The 19,301-nt window shown below is 35.7% G+C and overlaps 1 protein-coding gene across 5 annotated transcripts in view; it reads left to right on the top strand.

The window, feature by feature from the left end:
- DENND4C (DENN domain containing 4C) overlaps positions 1-19,301 on the top strand; it is a 131,925-nt gene that overhangs the window by 91,756 nt on the left and 20,868 nt on the right. For all 5 annotated transcript variants that reach the window (XM_059924659.1, XM_059924660.1, XM_059924656.1 and 2 more), the window contains 6 exons: positions 3,718-3,840; positions 4,713-4,859; positions 7,269-8,431; positions 14,714-14,891; positions 15,611-15,720; positions 16,025-16,200. In XM_059924659.1, the coding sequence (XP_059780642.1) occupies positions 3,718-3,840; positions 4,713-4,859; positions 7,269-8,431; positions 14,714-14,891; positions 15,611-15,720; positions 16,025-16,200 (1,897 nt within the window). The remainder of the gene's footprint in view (positions 1-3,717; positions 3,841-4,712; positions 4,860-7,268; positions 8,432-14,713; positions 14,892-15,610; positions 15,721-16,024; positions 16,201-19,301) is intronic.

Raw genomic sequence — 19,301 nt, 5'->3', positions numbered from 1 at the left:
TTTCAACATGTAGGAATTTTCATGAGACTTTCATTTGAAAACCACCTTATTTTATTTCCTCCTGTATTTTTTTCCTAGTGCTTATAGAATAAATAGATTTCATTTATGGAAAATCAAGAAAATAATTTGTGGTATGAAACCATTTCACTAATAATCATAATAATAATAGATAAACACTCTCCTCATCCCTCTGGATTTTTAAACTTGTCTCCTTTAATGGAAAAAAAACGATTTACTAGTAATTCTGGGAAACTGCATAAAGATTCCATATTCCCCAGTTGGGGAAGAAACTTCAGATCCCTTTTTCATATATTTCTTTTAAGCTACATTTCAAATGACTGAAGCTCTGATACTGAATTTACAGTGATTATGTGTCTCTGTAGAGTTTCTGGTGATGTCATCTGATATTTTTGGAGACTTCCAGCCCAGATGCTTAAGTTACTCTTTTCATTAAGGATTATCTCACAGAATCTTTCCACTTAGTACCTGATACTGAGTCACTTAGCTTGTTGAGGGCATATCTGGGTTTAATCAGTTTACTCAGTTCCCAGTCTAGTGTCCATTTCATGGCACCATAATGCTTTACCAGACTTTCTGAGGGGGGCCAATAAAAAAAAAAAAAGACTAAAAGAAGTCATTCTAAATAGCAGTATTTTTTTTTTTTTTTTTTTTTTTTTTTATTTATGGCTGTGTTGGGTCTTCGTTTCTGTGCGAGGGCTTTCTCTAGTTGTGGCAAGTGGGGGCCACTCTTCATCGCGGTGCGCGGGCCTCTCACTATCGCGGCCTCTCTTGTTGCGGAGCACAGGCTCCAGACGCGCGGGCTCAGTAGTTGTGGCTCACGGGCCCAGTTGCTCCGTGGCATGTGGGATCTTCCCAGACCAGGGCTCGAACCCGTGTCCCCTGCATTAGCAGGCAGATTCTCAACCACTGCGCCACCAGGGAAGCCCAGTATTTTTTTTTTATTAAAAAAAAAATTTTTTTTAATCGAAGTACAGTAGATTTACAGTATTGTGTTAATTTCAGGTGTACAGTGATTCAGTTATATACACATACACACATATTCTTTTTCAGATTCTTTTCCCTTATAGGTTATTACAAAATATTGAGTATAGTTCCCTGTGCTATATAGCAGGTCCTTGTTGGTTATCTAAATAGCAGTTTTCTTTAAAGCTTAATTCTTTTGTTATATGGCAAACCCAAAGTTTGAATGGCAGTTTAAAAAGTGGTAGAAAGTGAAAAAAATAAAAAGTGGTAGACAGTGGAAGGCACTATATTTTTTGTTTTATGTGTTTTTCACTGACATCCTTTATAATGATCCCCTAGTAACTTGCCTTTATTTCAGTTTTAAATGATAGAACATTAAAGCCAAAATAGACTTTTAAAAAACTATTTTGAAATAATTTTAAACTTATTAAATGTTTCAAAAATAGTACAAAGAACTCTTGAATAACTTTTATTTAGATTCATTCACTTTTAGTTTGACACATCTGCTTTATCAGTTTCTTTCTGTACACATGCACTTTTTTCCCCTAAATTATGTGAGAGTAGATTGCATACATCTTGCCCTTTTACCTCTTAATACTTCAGTGGTATTTGCTCTTACATAACCACAGTATCGTTTCCAAATTCAGCAAAACATTATTCTACTCCTTTAATGTATAGTCTGTATTCCAGTGTTGTCAGCTATAATGTCCTTTGTGGTACTTTAACTCCTCTTTAGTCTCCTTTAACCAGGCACAGTTCCCCACCTTTTCTTTGTCTTCCATAACCTTGACCTTTATGAAGAATAAGTCCAGTTATTTTGTGGAATGCTGCCAAATTTGAGTTTGTCTGATGTTTCCCTGTGATTAGATTAGGTTATGCATCCACGGCTCTTCTACAAAAATTATGTTAAATCCTTCTGAGATTATCACAACCCAGAGGCACACAATGTCTGTCTGCCCCTCATTGGTAATGTTAATTTTGATCACTTGATGTCAGTGTTCGGTTTCTATTAGTTACCATTATCCCCCTTGCAGATAATAAGCTATTTGTGAAGAGACACTGAGACTATGCAACAATATCTTCTTTTTCATCACACTTTCTCTTTTAAATTTATCATCCATTGATGATTCTTGTCTGAACCAGTCTTTACTGTGATGGCTATAAGGTGGTGATTTTGCCAACTCTATCGTCCCCTCACATTTATAAGATAATACTCTTTTTTTTTTTTTTTTTTTTAATTTTTTTTTTTTTTTTTAATTAATTTATTTATTTATTTTTGGCTGTGTTGGGTCTTCAGTTCGTGCGAGGGCTTTCTCTAGTTGCGGCAAGCGGGGGCCACTCTTCATCGCGGTGCGGGGACCGCTCTTCATCGCGGTGCGCGGGCCTTTCACTATCGCGGCCCCTCCCGTTGCGGGGCACAGGCTCCAGATGCGCAGGCTCAGTAGTTGTGGCTCACGGGCCCAGCTGCTCCGTGGTATGTGGGATCTTCCCAGACCAGGGCTCGAACCCGTGTCCCCTGCATTAGCAGGCAGATTCTCAACCACTGCGCCACCAGGGAAGCCCGATAATACTCTTTTGAATGTTCTTTAGAGATGTCCTCTCATGTTTTTGAGCACTTGCTTTCTTGCATAACAAAACATTCCTGGCTCATTCTTCTACCTTCCCTGACTGAGCTCTGGAATCAGCCTTTTCTTCAAGGATTTTAGAAACGAAGGTCTGGACTCTAGAAATGCTTACTCCCTCCAGGGTGTTGTCGTTCTAGACTTTTTCAGCAGAGGTAGAAAAAATGTGTATGTATTTTAGAAATACTTCTAATTCCAAATCAGCCCCACAGGTTTTTCTTTGCCTTCCTTCATTTCACTTTTTAAAAATCTCTCTTCTTCCATAGTAAGAATCTTGGCTCCCAACATCATCACATTTACTCATTTGCTCAGTCCTACAGTGCACATAATATAATTTCAGAATTGCTATACCCATTCCCCTGTGAGAAATAAACCTAAGGAGTTTAGGATTTGACTGTTACCCCCCATGACTAGGGTATATACTCAAAATAATGTGTTAAAAGTTACACATTACATTAGTCCTCCCCCATCCTTTCAGTGTGATCGTCTTATTCATAAACAATTGGTTTTGTTTGTTTCCGTGTGCATTCAGTTTTAGTTACACCCTGGCCCTCAGCTTTGTTGATTTAAGTTTTTGTACATGTAGAAGTTAATACATTTCCAAAAATAAAAACAATATGATAACCATATTTAGAGAAGTTTCCTCTCTCTTGATCCCTTCCATCCTATTTCCCCCCATCCCTTGTAGGTAACCAGTTTTATTGTTTTCTGGTTTATTATTCCTGCATTTCTTTTTGCAAAAGTAAGCAGATATATGTTTGTTTTATTTCCACTTCTTTCTTACACAAAAGGTAGCATTCTGTAGATGCACTCCAAAAGAAACTTTCAAAACATCTTATCCAAATCTACTAATTTATAGATAAGGAAATTAAATTAAGATTCACTGCTTCCAAGTGTGTAATGGTTTTTAGTCTTTGATGTTCCTGTTTCTGCTGTTCTTTGCTTCTTACCATTGTTGTAAAATGTTTTGTGTGCTTCATGAGCTTTCTTCTCTTCTTTTTTTTTTTACAAGTTTAATTGTGTAAGTTGGTGGAATTTCCTTTTGACATTTTATAGCTGGACTATAAATATATGAAAACATTCATATGTCAGCCTACATTCTTTTTAACAGGTGGTCAGTCTGACCAAGGCTATGGGTCTAAGGATGAACTTATAAAGGATGATGCAGAAATTCATGTGCCTGAAGAACAATTATCAGGAGACTTGATAACTAAAACAAAAGTGCCAACAGAAGGTTAAGTACTGATATTTACTAGCTTTACTTAGAAAAATACCTATATTAATTAAAAGTCTTATTTGATAATTTTGGTGATAATTTCCAGAAATGTAAAGTCTGGGCTTATAAGATACTATGTACTCTTATATATGATAGATTTTTGGTAGTCTCTGAATTTTAGAATTTAAGAGATCTTTAGAGACTCTGTAGGTCAGCCCTGAACTTTGTAGGAAACTGCAACCCATCAAGGTATTCATTTGCCAGTGTTAAATAACTACTTGGTGACAGAACCAGGACTAAACTCTTAGTCATCAAACTTGTATTCCAGTGTACCTTTTATTTTAAAATGCTCTTTCACTAGAAGTCCTTCCAATATCTAAGTCGATATTTTTCATTTCTAGGTTCCAATACAGACTGTGTAGTTTTCCTTTTTTTAGGGGACTCATTGAGATAGAAATGAGAAATGATTTGTAGTAGCCATTTTAAGGAAATATGGAGGAATATTTTGGCTTTTTGATAATACGATGTTCTTCCTATCCTCTTACAAAAAAGTACACTTTCTTTAACGATGTCACTTACTTTATGCTCTAGAATTATGCAGAAGAAAGCCCCTCTCCTACTTGACAAGTGATGAGGAGTGTGACAGAAGGCCAAAGCCTTAATTTATTCGCTCAGGAATGCTCAAGTTAGGATTATGAATGTTAAAATAAAGCATTTATTTCAGTTAGTACTGGCAAGATTTATGGCATAAAATAAATCAGTAATAAAATAGAGAAAAAGTATTCACCCCCACTTAGAGAAAAAGTACATAAAATATATTAAAAAAATACTTTGTTTCTGTTCAATACTGGCAAAAATAGGAATGATAACATCCAAATATTTTTTCCCAGAGGTGTGCGATGTCTCTGCTGTTGTGGCCAAACATTCACCACCTAGTGCAGAGCCCCAGAGTCCTACTGAACCTCCTGCATGGGGCAGCAGTATTGTGAAAGTTCCATCTGGTATATTTGATGTCAACGGCAGGAAAAGTAGCACTGGTGAGTCTTTACATATTGGTTATTACATATTTAAAATACACTTCTATAGGTACACGTGTGTCTTTAATGACATTATAAATTGCTAACTTAATTGTAATGAACATGCTAAAGAGCCAGAAGTAAGCTGAATCCTATAAATGTGCTAAAGAAGAAATTAAAATAGTTATTTAAAGATAATTCATTTTTAAAAGGAAGGGTATTAAGTGTGTTTAGTTGTTATTTGGAATACCTTTTCTTATTATAGTGCTTGTTCTGAGTTCCGTCCTCCTTTCCTATGGTTGATAATGAGAGAGGACTGTAGGACGGGCCTGCTATACTCCTCCTGAACAGAGAGGCAGTTATGTGGTCAAATTCCAAAGGGCTTGTGTGTGGCAGGGTAATTCCTAAGCCTGAAGGGAAATGGAAGAAAAAGATTCACATCACTTAACATTCTGCACAAAAATACCAGCGGGTCTTTAATTTTTGCCCAATTATTCTAGGTACCCTGAGCCACTTTCTATTTATGGTTAAGTATTTGTAATGAATAACTGTTGTGTGTGACTCCCATGAATTTGAGTTTACTGCCTTCAATTATGTGTAGTCCTCCCAAGTACCCTTAAGGCATACGTCTAAGTGTATGATTTTAAAAGACAATGAGATTGGCCTGCGTCATTTGCCTTTTGTTAGTAGTAGCTACAATTCACTTCCCTAAAGTCAGCTGTCTATCTGTAAGTGTATCTATTGTATGACTTTATGGAAATTAATTTGCTCAGCTTTTTAAGTCAATGTGGAAATACTCGTTATTCCTAAAGTTGTTTTTTTTTTTTATTGTGATACCAAGTTCGGTTATTTTACAGGGGGTGAGGGGGTAGTGTTTTGCTAATGAGGTGGAGCTACATGTTTTTTGAAAAAAATAATTGATATATATATTGTTTATCCCATTTTCCCAACCTATTGATAGCAGGTTTAAAAAAAAAAAAAAAAAAAAGGAGGGTAGAGTTTTCTTCATCAGAGGTTTAGAATCTTCTTAGAATATTGAAATGGACATGGTCTGGGGACTGGTGCATTTTCTTCTCTTTTTATTGATCTTATTTCCATGTTACATTTTGATGTAGGAAGATTTATTCTATTAAGAAAAGAGGAGGTGGTAATGAGGCTTTTGCCAATATATCAAACAGTCAATTTTATTTTAAAATTGAATAAAATGTGACACTAAATTTCCTAGAAATGATATGAGAACCAGTAAATTTGCAAAGATCTTTTCTCAAATATTGGTAAAAGTTTTCAAAGCAGGTACAAACTTCGGAGTTATAAAATAGGCTAATTTAATTCCCTTAAATGCTTTAAAAATATCTCTAAATGCTTATTATTCTGTTTAATTGGAATGATTATGATTATTAGTAGATACCAATTTGGAATATTAAAAAGAACCTTGAAATCAATTTGGAAGATTAAAAAAAAGATCTTATCAATGACAACTTTGCCCCCCAAACTCCCAGGTCATTATACTTTTTAAAAAACAAATGAGAATCCTAAATATGAATGGGTAGACTTAAGTTCTGCTAATGATGCAACTGGAAATAGCTTTTGGTCTTGGCGTGGAAAAAATTGCATGGTAGCAAAGAGTTAACAACTGCCTGCATCCCCCAAAGCTGGGGGAGGTTCCTACAGACACTGGCATAATTTTGTTCCACTTGCTCAAACAAGATTGACCTCTGTGAGGGCTGGGGTTATGTCCGTTTTTTTCTCCATTGTATTCTTGGCACCTCACATAGTGGGTGCTAGTAGGAATTCAGATATTTGTTGAAGGAATAAACATATCTGAAAAAATTCTGGCTATTCAGATTTTATCAGGCTTCTTGGAATTTGCCAATTCTAAGCGCTCCATTCTAGATCCTTTTACTTTGGAGAAGTAAGGCTTTGGCTATAGCAAATATATAATTTCTCTATGATTATGAATTTGCTTTCTGCAGGGTAGATTCCTGGCAAATACTTGTTGAATTAGATATATGAAACCCAAGACAGAAGAGATTATTTCTTTTTAGGTCTGCTATTTAATGTGGAATATATTTCTTAAACTGAACATAAAACTCTTAAAATATAAAACACGTTTATAGATGTATATTTATTGATAGATGTCATATCTTTTAGTGAACAATACAGGTATATACAGTATATATTGCACGATCTTTTTTTAAAATGTATGTGTATATGCATAGAGGATGAAAGGCAGATTATACATTAAAATGTTATCTCTGAGAGGCAGGGTTGAATGGAGTAATTTTTGGACTTTTTGTGTATACCATCTTACCTTTCTGAATCTTTTACTCTGAGTATGTGTCACTTTCAAAAATTAGAAAAAAAACATTTTTATAAAAGTTACATCAGAAAATAGAGATTTATTTTTAATACTGTACTTTCTCTTTTTAGGCAGTACATCAAATGTACTGTTTTCTACTCAAGATCCAGTTGAAAATGCAGTCTTTGGCGAAGTTACTAATCTCAAGAAGAATGGTGATAGAGGAGAAAAAAGACAAAAGCATTTTCCGGAGAGAAGCTGTAGTTTTAGTTCTGAAAGTCGAGCAGGAATGTTGCTTAAGAAGAGCAGTTTGGACTTGAATTCAAGTGAAGTGGCTATCATGATGGGAGCAGATGCCAGGATTCTCACAGCAGCATTGACGAGTCCTAAGACTTCTCCACTTCATATTGCAAGAACCCATAGCTTTGAGAGTATTAGCTGTCATCCAGCTGACACTAGGACTCGTGTGTCTGAAAGCACTTGGGATTCTGAGCGCAGATCGTCATCGGTGCTAGAGATGCTTGAGGAAAGCCAAGAGTTCATAGAACCTGTGGTTGATGAAAATGTAGCTAAAACTACTGTGACAAAGGATGCATGTGACAGCCTACAAAATGACAGTAATCAGTCCAGAGACTTGAAAGCAGGATCCAAAGATCTAGTAAATAAGAGAGGTAGTTTATGTGGTGTTGCTAAAGCTATTGAGAGGGAAGATGTTGAAACTGGACTAGATCCTTTGTCACTTTTAGCCACTGAATGTATAGGAGAAAAAACTCCTGATTCAGAAGATAAGTTGTTTTCTCCAGTTATTGCACGTAATCTGGCTGATGAAATTGAAAGCTATATGAATCTAAAGAGTCCCTTGGGTAGCAAGTCTTCTAGTATGGAATTACATGAAGAGGGAAACAGAGAGCCTGGCACTACCAGTGCATTTATCCACCCTTTAGAGAGGAGATCAAGCCTACCTTTAGATCATGGTCCTGCAGCACAGGAAAGTCCTGAAAGTGAAAAGAGCTCCCCTGCAGTGTCCAGATCTAAAACTTTTACTGGGCGTTTCAGGCAACAAACTCCCTCTCGAGGTCATAAAGAACGTTCAGCTTCTTTATCAGCACTGGTCCGTTCTTCACCACATGGCTCATTGGGTTCTGTGGTAAATTCTTTGTCAGGGCTAAAGCTGGACAATATACTCTCAGGGCCCAAGATGGATGTGCTAAAATCTGGTATGAAACAAGCAGCTACAGTAGCCAGTAAGATGTGGGTAGCTGTATCATCTGCCTACAGCTATTCAGATGATGAGGTAAGAGTGTTTTATGTGTGTCATCTATCTGATGTTGGAATGTTTGGAGTATTTTTTAATATATACATTATTATTTAGATATTTCTGGTAACTTTTTTATATTTTAAAACATGCATATCCTACTTTCTTGAAATGACTTCAACATACATGTAAGGAAATAAATAATGAAGAAATAGAATATCAGGACTACTTTATAATTCCACAGCCCAGTCTAAACTAACACATTAAGTCTATTGATTTGAAAGAACTAATGATTAATGTTTGATTTAATAATGTTATATTTGCCTAGCACTTCACTTTTTAAATAGCTTACACCTGTGTTATCTCTTTAAGATATGTGAAGTCACTCTACAACTTAATCAATAGATTTCATACTGCACAACAAAAACTGCTAACTATTTATTTATTTATTTTGGCTGCACGGGGTCTTAGTTGCGGCACGTGGGATCTTCATCGCGGCATGTTTAGTTGCGGTATGCGGGATCTTTAGTTGTGGCATGCAGATTTCTTAGTTGTGGCATGCATGTGGAATCTAGTTCCCCAACCAGGGATCGAACCTGGGCCCCCTGCATTGGGAGCACAGAGTCTTACCCACTGGACCACCAGGGAAGTCCCCCAAACTGCTAACTTTTTATTGAAGTTCAGTTGATCTACAATACTGTATTAGTTTCAGGTGTACAGCATAGTGATTCAGTTTTTGCACATTATATTCCCTTATAGGTTACTATGAGATATTGGGTATAATTCCCTGTGCTAGAAAGTAAATTCCTGTTGCTTATCTATTTTATGTATAGTAGTTTGTATCTGTTAAACCCATACCCCTAATTTGTCCCTCTCCCCTTCCTCTTTGGTAACCATAAGTTTGTTTTCTATTTCTTTGAGTCTGTTTCTGTTCTGTATATACATTCATTTGTATGACTTTTTAGATTCTACATATGAATGATATCATACAGTATTTATCTTTCTCTGTCTGACTGACTTCACTAAGCATTAATATTCTCTAGGTCTCTCCATGTTGCTACAGATGGCAATATTTCATTCTTTTTAATGGCTGAGTAATATTCCAATGTGTGTGTGTGTGTGTGTGTGTGTGTGTGTGTGTGTGTGTATGTGTGTATCACATCTTCATGATCCAGTCATCTGCTGATGGGCACTTGGGTTGCTTCCATGTCTTGGCTACTGTGCATAGTGCTGCTATGAACATTGTGGTACATGTCTCTTTTTGAATTAGTGTTTCCTTTTTTTCTGGATATATACTCAGGAGTGCAGTTGCTGGATCTTATGGTAGTTCTATTTTTAGTTTTTTTTTTTTAAGGAACCTCCATACTATCTTCCATAGTGGCTGCACCAATTTACATTTCCATAAAAAATGTATGAGGACTCCCTTTTCTCCACATCCTCTCCAACATTTGTTATTTGTAGACATTTTGATATAGACATTTTGACAAGTGTGAGGTGATACCTCTTCGTGGTTTTGATTTGCAGTTCTTGAATAATTAGTCATGATGAGCATCTTTTCGTGTGCCTGTTAGCCATCTGTATGTCTTCTTTGGGAAAATATCTATTCAAGTCTTCTGCCCATGTTTTGATTGGATTGCTTGTTTTTTTTGATATTAAGCTGTATCAGCTGTTTGTATATTTTGGGTAAGTTGCATCATTTGCAGATATTTTCTCTGATTCCATAGGTTGTCTTTTTGATTTGTTGATGGCTTCCTTTGCTGTGCAAAAGCTTTTAAATTTAATTAGGTCCCATTTGTTAATTTTTGCTTTTATTTATTTTGCCTTAGGGGACAGATCCAAAAAATACTGCTATGATTTATGTCAAAGAGTGTCCTGCTTATGTTCTCTTCTAGGAGTTTTATGGTTTCAGGTTGTATATTTAGGTCTTTAATCCATTTTGAGTTTATTTTTGTATATGGTGTGAGGGAATTTTCTAATCCCATTGTTTTACCTGTAGCCGTCCAGTTTTCCTAGCACCACTTGTTGAAAAAACTGTCTTTTCTCCATTGTATATTCTTGCCTCCTTTGTCATAGATTAATTGATTGTAGGTGCGTGGGTTTATTTCTGGGCTCTCTGTTCTGTTCCATTGATCTATGTATCTGTTTTTTTGTGCCAGTACTACACTGTTTTGATTACTGTAGCTTTGCAGTATAGTCTGAGGTCTGGGAGGTTTATACCTCCTGCTTTGTTCTTTTTTTCTCAGGATTGCTCTGGCAGTTTGGGGCCTTTTGTGGTTCCATATAAATTTTAGGATTATTCTATTTCTGTGAAAAATGATAGGAGATGCAATCTGTAGATTTCTTTGGGTAGTGTGGCCATTTTAATAATACTGATTCTTCCAATCCAAGAGCATGGGAATATCTTCCCATTTCTTTTAATCATTTTCACTTTCCTTTATCAATGTTTTATAGTTTTCAGTGTGTAGGTCTTTAACCTCCTTGATTAAGTTTATTCCTAGGTTTTTTTCTTCTTTTGATGCAGTTTTAAATGGGATTTTTTTTTTAACTTTCTCTTTCTGATATTTCATTACTAGTGTATAGAAATGCAACAGATTGCTGTATATTAATCTTGTATCCTTCAACCTTGCTGAATTAATTTATTCTAAAAGTTTTTGGGTGGGGACTTTAGGGTTCTCTGTATAGAGTATCATGTCATCTGCAGTCCCTTCCAATTTGGATACCCTTTTTTCCCTTGTTTGATAACTTCGGCTAGTACTTCCAATACTATGTTAAATAGAAGGGGTGAGAGTAGGCATCCTTGTCTTGTTCCTTAATTTAACAGGAAAGCTTTCATCTTTTCACCATTGAGCATTATGTTGGCTGTGGGTTTGTCATAAATGGCCTTTATTATGTTGAGATATGTTCCTTCTGTACCCACTTTGATGAGAGTCCTTATGATGAATGTATGTTGAATTTTGTCAAATACTTTTTCAGCATCTATTGAAATGATCATGTGGTTTTTGTCTTTCTTTTTGTTAGTGCCATGTGCCACATTAATGGATTTGCATATGTTGAACCATCCTTGTGTCCCCAGAATAAGTCCAGCTTGATCATGGTGTATGATCCTTTTTATATGTTGTTTGATTTGGTTTGCTAATATTTTGATGAGGATTTTTGCATCTATATTCATCAAGAATATTGGTCTGTCTTTACACTTTTTGTAGTATCTTTGTCTGGTTTTGGTATCAGGGTAATAGTGGCCTTGTAGAATGAGTTTGGGAGTGTTTCATCCTCTTTAATAATTTGGAATAGTATTAGAAGGATAGGTTTTAGCTCTTCTTTACATGTTTGGTAGAATTCCCCAGTGAAGCTGTCTGGTCCTAGACTTTTGTTTGCAGGTAGTTTTGTTATTGGCAATTCTATTTCACTTCTAGTAATTGGTCTCTTCAAATTGTCTATTTCTTCTTGACTCGGTCTTGGCAGGCTGTATGTTTCTAGAAATTTGTCCATTTCTTCTACGTTGCCCGATGTGTTGGGATATAAATGTTCTTAGTATTCTGTTATTTTTGTATTTCTGTGGTATTTGTTATTTCTACTCTACTCTTTTCATTTCTTATTTTGTTTATTTGGGTCCTCTCTCTTCTTCTTGGTGAGCCTGGCTAGAGGTTTGTCCATTTTTGTTTATCTTTTCAAAATACCGGCTCTTAGTTTCATTGATTTTTTCTATTTTTTTTTAATCTCTATTTTATTTCCTCTCTGATCTTTATTATTTCCTTCCTTCTGCTGACTTAGGGCTTTGTTCTTCTTTTTCTGATTCTTTTAGGTGGTAGGCTAAGTTGTTTGAGATTTTCCTTGTTTCTTGAAAGAAGGCCTGTCTCACTGTGAATTTCCCTCTTAGAACTGCTTTTGCAGGATCCCATAGGTTTTATAAAGTTATGTTTTACTTTTCATTTGTCCCAAGGTGTTTTCTGATTTCATCGATTTTAGCATTGGCCCATTGGTTTTTTAGTAGCATGTTGTTTAGTCTCCATGTGTTTGTTCTTTTCCCATTTTTCTTTCTCTAGTTGATTTCTAGTTTCATATTGTTGTGGTCAGAAAAGATGCGTGGTGTAATTTCTATCCTCTTAAATTTTTTGAGGCTTGTTTGTGACTTAGTATGTGGTCTTTCCTGGTGAATGTTCCATGTGCACTTGAAAAATGTGCATTCTACAGAATAGAATGTGTATTCTGGTTTTGGATGTAATGTCCTTTAGAGATCAGTTAAGTCCAACTCGTCTATTGTGTCCTTTAGGACCTCTGTTACCTTATTGATTTTCTGTCTGGATGATCTGTCCGTTGATGTCAGTGGGGTGTTAAAGTCTCCTACTGTTATTGTATTAGTGTCAGTTTCTCCCTTTGTGTCTTTGCTTTATTTATTTAGGTGATCCTGAATTGGGTGCATATATGTTAATGATTTTAAGATCCTCTTTTTGTATTGATCCCTTTATCATTATATAATGCCCTTCTTGTCTTTTGTTATAGCCTTTGAAAAACTGCTAATCCTTTTAAAAATCATCATAAAGAGAATTAATCATAATATCTTTTTGTGAAAATAGGAGTGGGCAAATTTTGTATTTAAAGAACTTAGAAGGTCAGTTAAGGAAAGACAAAATAAGCTAACTTCAAAAGCATCTTAACCTGGCATTATATTTAAAACAAACAAAAAAAAAACCAGTGTGAGCCATTTCACTTTTGAAATTTTATCTAACAGTGTTAAATAAAAAGCTTTCTATAGAGTAATTTGGACTTGGAATATATGACTGTAAATTCCAGGTGGTTGCAGATCTTATTAATCTTTCTTTTCTTTTCATTACTATCGCCCTAGTACCATTGACTGCAAAGGCAAATAGGATATACCTAATAAATATTTTCAAGTGAAGGAATGAATAAAAAGTCTAAAATATTCATAACTTTTATCCAGAATTTAAGAAAATATTTAGGGATATGTGTAAAAATAGCTCAAGTGAATTCAGCAGTGTAACTCATAAAATTTACAGGATTCTGAATGTTTAAGCAGTAGAGGATTTACTAAATTCTTAATAATACATCAGTAAATCAGATTAGGTTGCAGGGATTTAAATAATGTAGAAGATTTAATGATAAACTACATGAGAAGAATGGGTTAAAAGTATCCTATTTTGGGGGCTTCCCTGGTGGCGCAGTGGTTGAGAGTCTGCCTGCTAATGCAGGGGACGCGGGTTCGGGCCCTGGTCTGGGAGGATCCCACATGCCGCGGAGCAACTAGGCCCGTGAGCCACAACTACTGAGCCTGCGCATCTGGAGCCTGTGCTCCGCAATAAGAGAGGCCACGACAGTGAAAGGCCTGTGCACCGCAATGAAGAGTGGCCCCCACTTGCCACAACTAGAGAAAGCCCTCGCACAGAAATGAAGACCCAACACAGCCATAAATAAATAAAGTTTAAAAAAATAAAAAATAAAAAATAAATAAAATTAAAAAAAAAAAGTATCCTATTTTGTAAAAATGTATTATGTATGCATATTTTTGACTAGAAGGATATACATCAAGATTTTTACTGTACTGTGTGGATGTTGATATTATAAGTGTTTTATTTCCTGTTTTGCATATCTATTTAATTTTTTAAAATCCTTTAATATGGTTTTATAACAAGGAAGACACAAGTCTTTCTCCTTTAAAGCAAAAATTAAAAAGGAAACTGCTTATTGAAATGTTTTCTATCTAAAGCATCAACAGTCACTTATAGTGGTTAAGAACTCAGTGTTCAGAACTTTGTTCATGTTTTATTCCTCTAATAATGATGGTTGTACTCAGAATAATCATATTGCCAGCTAAAATTCTCACCACAACCTTATTTTAATGTACTTACATTATCCACATTTTTCAGATAATATAATTAAAAGTTATGGAAGTTAAGTAATTTCTGCAAGGTCACATACCTAATATGTGAAGGGGGCCAACACCACAATCTGGCTGACTCTTGGAAGCCCCTCCTCTACTTGGACTGGGGTCCCTGATTACACTGGGCATAGTGAGCGTCTAGAGTTCCTTCATTTTATAGTTTTGAATATTGGAATAAACCCCACACTCCTAATATACACTAGGAGCACAGCATAATCTTAAAGCATAGGTCATTGCTTGAATGTCTTAGAGTATGGAAGAGAAATTCCAAATAACAGAAAGAGTTCATGGTTTTGAAACATATGATGATGACGATTTATTTAAGAATTATAGATGAGTTTAATTCTGAAAAGGGTAGAGTGAATATATTCTCATTGGGGAAGGTATTACTTATGTATGTGGGATTTTATTCTTTTCAATTAAAGGAGGAAACAAAGAGAGATTACAGCTTCCCAGCTGGCCTTGAAGACCATATTTTAGGAGAGAATATATCACCTAACACGAGTATCTCAGGGCTGGTCCCTAGTGAACTTACCCAGAGCAACACAAGCCTTGGCAGTAGCAGCAGCAGTGGAGATGTAGGTAAACTGCATTACTCACCAGGTAAGGGGAAGGATCGTCCTTTCTTCTAATTTATAGAAAATTAATTTTTAATTTATGCCCATACTTCTTCCTCCCTGCACCACACACACAGTAAGCCCCATTTGTTGAGAGGATCTGATATAGTCACACCATATTATCACTTATTTTATATGATCTACAAGTACTGTAGTCACCCACTGAGTTTATTTTTAGTTGTGTACATTTATGGATTCTATCATTAGTTCTCAAACTTTAGGGTGTCTCAGAACCACTTGGGGAATTTGTTTAAAAGTATATACAAGTATCCAAGCCCTAGGTTAAAACTTTTGAGACTTAATCTGTGGGATGGGACCTTAAGAATGTATATTTTTGACCAACTCTCCAGGTGAATCAGATATTTACTAGAGTTGGAGAATTCCTGTGCTATATCACTGAAATTTCCTAGTTCTGTGTTATTTTTTAAAATTGTAATTTTATTCATTTTCTCCAACTTTCTATTATGAAAAATTTCAAATATCCTAAAAAGTTGAAAGAATAATGTAGTGAACAATCATATGTTCTCTACCTAGATTTAGTTAACTGTTGTTAACCTTTCCTCTGTGTATATACATAAGTACATTTTGATACTAAACCGTTTGAAGATAAATTGCAGACTTCATGATATTTCCCCCTAAGTATGCATTTCCAAAGAATAAGGACATTTTCATACATAATGTGTTATGATGTTTACTTCTCTCTAGGTGAACTTCCATTTCCAAGAGGCATAAAAGGGCAGGACTTTGAAAAGTCAGATCATGGTTCTTCTCAAAACACCAGCATGTCCAGCATCTATCAGAATTGTGCAATGGAGGTAAAAGTTCTATATTCTGTCCATGATAAAGTGGCTGTAAACATATTTTTATTTCAGAATGGCATTTAACAGAATTCTATACCTTTATGGACAGAATAATAAAATAAGTCATTTTGTTGAATTTGCTTGATGTCTTATGTAAACAAGGCAATAAACTGGTAGTTTTACCTATAAAGTAATTGAACTGTTATTCCAAGTGTGATCAACAAAATAAATACAATTCTATGTTTGTCTCAAGAGGATGGCCTATTAAGACTGATTTTCACTGTGGAGGTTCTCAGTATGTGTACTTCTCTGCTCTTAGGTTTTGATGTCAAGTTGTTCACAGTGCAGAGCTTGTGGAGCTTTAGTTTATGATGAAGAAATTATGGCTGGATGGACGGCAGATGATTCAAACTTGAATACAACCTGTCCCTTCTGTAAAAGCAACTTCTTGCCTCTTCTCAACATAGAATTTAAAGACTTGAGAGGCTCTGCAAGGTTAGTATTGTAAAAGCTCCCTTAAAGAGGTAAGCGTCCCCCAAGAGGCATGACTCCTGGGGGAAGAGTGAAATAGTCATGGTATGCTCCAGGTGTTCCTTTCCTCGCCCTCCTGCACTTTCAGTATTTGAGTAGAAAATACTAATAATGTAGGAGACCGCTTTTCCATTTTATTTAACAAATGATTATCAGTAGTAGTTAATTCTCGGAGCTGAACTTTATAAATTATATAATTATTACATAGATTATATAATTATTATAGATAATTCCGAACTCTAACGTTAGTCATTATTTTAATATTTCTGCCTTGATGACCTTGATTATGTGTTCTGGAGCCGCCCCCGCCCCACCCCCCAAAAAAAGGTGGAAGGGGCTTTAACTCTTCTCTTAACTTGTTGCCCCTTTATGTTGGTGCTCTGTACTGTGAAATGACCGAATTCTAGGCATTGGAAAGGAGAGGCTGATCTATAATCAGTCATTAAGTAATTGAGAGTTTGGTAACTATATGCTGACTTAAAGTACTTATACTTAATATTCTATTTGCTTTATGGAACAAACTACCTTTATCTACTTTTTAAAAATTTCCAGTCACAGAGGTGTCTCCTCTCTATTTTTCCTCTTAGCTTCAGTGTGGAGCTGAGTGAAACCATACTCTGATTCCTGATGCACTGTCATCATTGGTTTGTGCAAGGGCCCTCTTTTATTATCTTCCTCCCCTCACCATTCCCACTCTCATTATTTTACCCAACAAAAACATTGACTCCGCTGTGTGTGATAAATCCTTGAATGTATAACCTTATAAATAATGTTGTTTTGCATGATTATGTATTTTTAACGTACATGATTAGAATGATGCTGAAAATCTCAATTTATTTCCTTTTATTACTCAGTTTAAAATCTGAGTTGCTATATGTACATCTAATTTATTCCTTTTCTCCTATAGGAAGTTAATACCTCCTTTTACTTATCCACTGTCATAGTGCTGAGTATTTCAGTTGCTTCCAGTTCTCTGTTACTATAAACATCACTGTACTGTTGCAGTACACTGCAAAATATATGTCCCCTTCTGGACTTATGAAGTAATTTCTTTCAGAATAATAGTCTTAGGAGTGAGATCATTGGGTTCTTTCCATACATGATTTCAATAAACACTGGAAGATTGCTTCCCAGATGGCTACACTCCTACTTGTAGTGCCCCAAAACTCTCATTTCTGTACATCCTTACCAGCATTTGGTATGATCACTTTTCTGATTTTGTGCTCTAATGATATAAAGTAGTATCTCATTTTTGTTTGAATGTCTCTGAATATTAGTGAGTTTGGATATCTCTTCATATGCTTATTAGTTATTCCAGCATTTTCTATGAATTGCTTGTTTATATCCTTTGCCAATTTTTTAAAGATTTATTTTTTTAATGAGGTAACATTGGTTTATAATGTTTTATAAGTTTCATGTGTACATTTTATTTCTACATCTACATACACTACAGCATGCTCAACACCAATAATTTAGTTTCCATCTGTCACCATATAGTTGACGCTCTTTACCCATTTCATCCTCCCTACCCCTCCTGCACCCTCTGATAAGCACTACTCTGTTCTCATGTTTGTTTTTCTTTGGTTGGGTTTGTTCATTTATTTTGGGTTTTTGTTTTTTATATTCCAGCTATGAATGAAATCATGGTTATTTGTCTTCATCTGAAGTATTTCACTTAGCGTGATACCCTCAAAGTCCATCCATGTTGTTGCAAATGGCAAATTTTCATCTTTTTTATGGCTAAGTAGTATTCCATTGTGTATATATACCACAGCTTTTTTATCCATTCATCTGTTGATGGGCATCTAGGTTGCTTCCATGTCTTGGCTCTTGTAAATAATGCTGCAATGAACATAGGGGTGCATGTACCTTTTTGAATTAATGTTTTTGTACTCTTAGGATAAATACCCAGAACTGGGCTGGACCATGTGGTAGTTTCATTCCTAATTTTTTCAAGGAATCTCCATACTGTTTTCCATAGTGGCTGCACCAGTTTACATTTCCCACCAGCAGTGTATGAGGGTCCCCTTTCTCCACATCCTCACCAACACTTGTTATTTCTTGCCTTTTTGATAATAGCCATTCTAACAGAAATGAAGTGATATCTTACTTTGGTTTTGATTTGCATTTCTTGATGATGATGTTAATGTGGTTTTGTTCAGCATCTTTCATGTGCCTGTTGGCCATCTGGATGTCTTCTTTGGAAAAATGTCTGTTCAGCTCCTCTGCCCATTTTTTAATTGGGTTGTTTGTTTTTTTGATATTGAATTGTATGGGTTCTTTATATAATTTGGGTATTACCTCCTTATCAGATATATCATTTGCAAATATCTTCTCCCATTCAGTAGGTTGTTGTTTTGTTTTGCTGATGGTTTCCTTTGCTGTGCAGAAGCTTTTTAGTTTGATGCAGTCCCATTTGTTTATTTTTGCTTTGTTGCCTTTGCCTGAGGAGACATATTTAAAAAGACATTGCTAAGACTGATGTTAAAGATTATACTGTTTATGTTTTCTTTTAGGGGTTTTGTGGTCTTCAAGTCTTTAATCCATTTTGAGTTGATTTTTGTGTGTGGTGTGAGATAGTGGTCTAGTTTCATATTTTTGCATGTGGCTGTCCAGTTTTCCCAACACCATTTATTAAAAACACTATTCTTTCTCCATTGAATGTTCTTTGCTCCTTTGTTGTAAATTAATTGTCCATGTATGCTGGGGTTCAATTCTGGGCTATCAGTTCTGGTCCATTGATTTTTTTTTTTTTTTTTTTTTTTGCTGCATTTGGTCTTCATTGCTGCATGCAGGCTTTCTCTAATTGCTGTGAGCAGGGGCTACTCTTTGATGCAGTGCAAGGGCTTCTTATTGCAGTGGCTTCTCTTGTTGTGGGGCACAGGTTCTGACAGCGCGGGCTTCAGTAGTTGCAGCACTGGGGCTCTGTAGTTGTGGCAGTTGTGGCTTGCGGGCTCTAGAGCACAGGCTCAGTAGTTGTGGCGCACAGGCTTAGTTGCTCCGTGGCATGTGGGATCTTCCCAGACCAGAGCTCAAACCCTTGTCCCCTGCATTGGCAGGCAGAT

Source organism: Balaenoptera ricei, chromosome 6, assembly GCF_028023285.1.
Source record: "Balaenoptera ricei isolate mBalRic1 chromosome 6, mBalRic1.hap2, whole genome shotgun sequence".
NCBI classification, from domain to species: domain Eukaryota; kingdom Metazoa; phylum Chordata; class Mammalia; order Artiodactyla; family Balaenopteridae; genus Balaenoptera; species Balaenoptera ricei.
The sequence above is the reverse complement of the archived record's forward strand: the minus strand, read 5'-3'. Positions and strand labels throughout refer to the sequence as shown.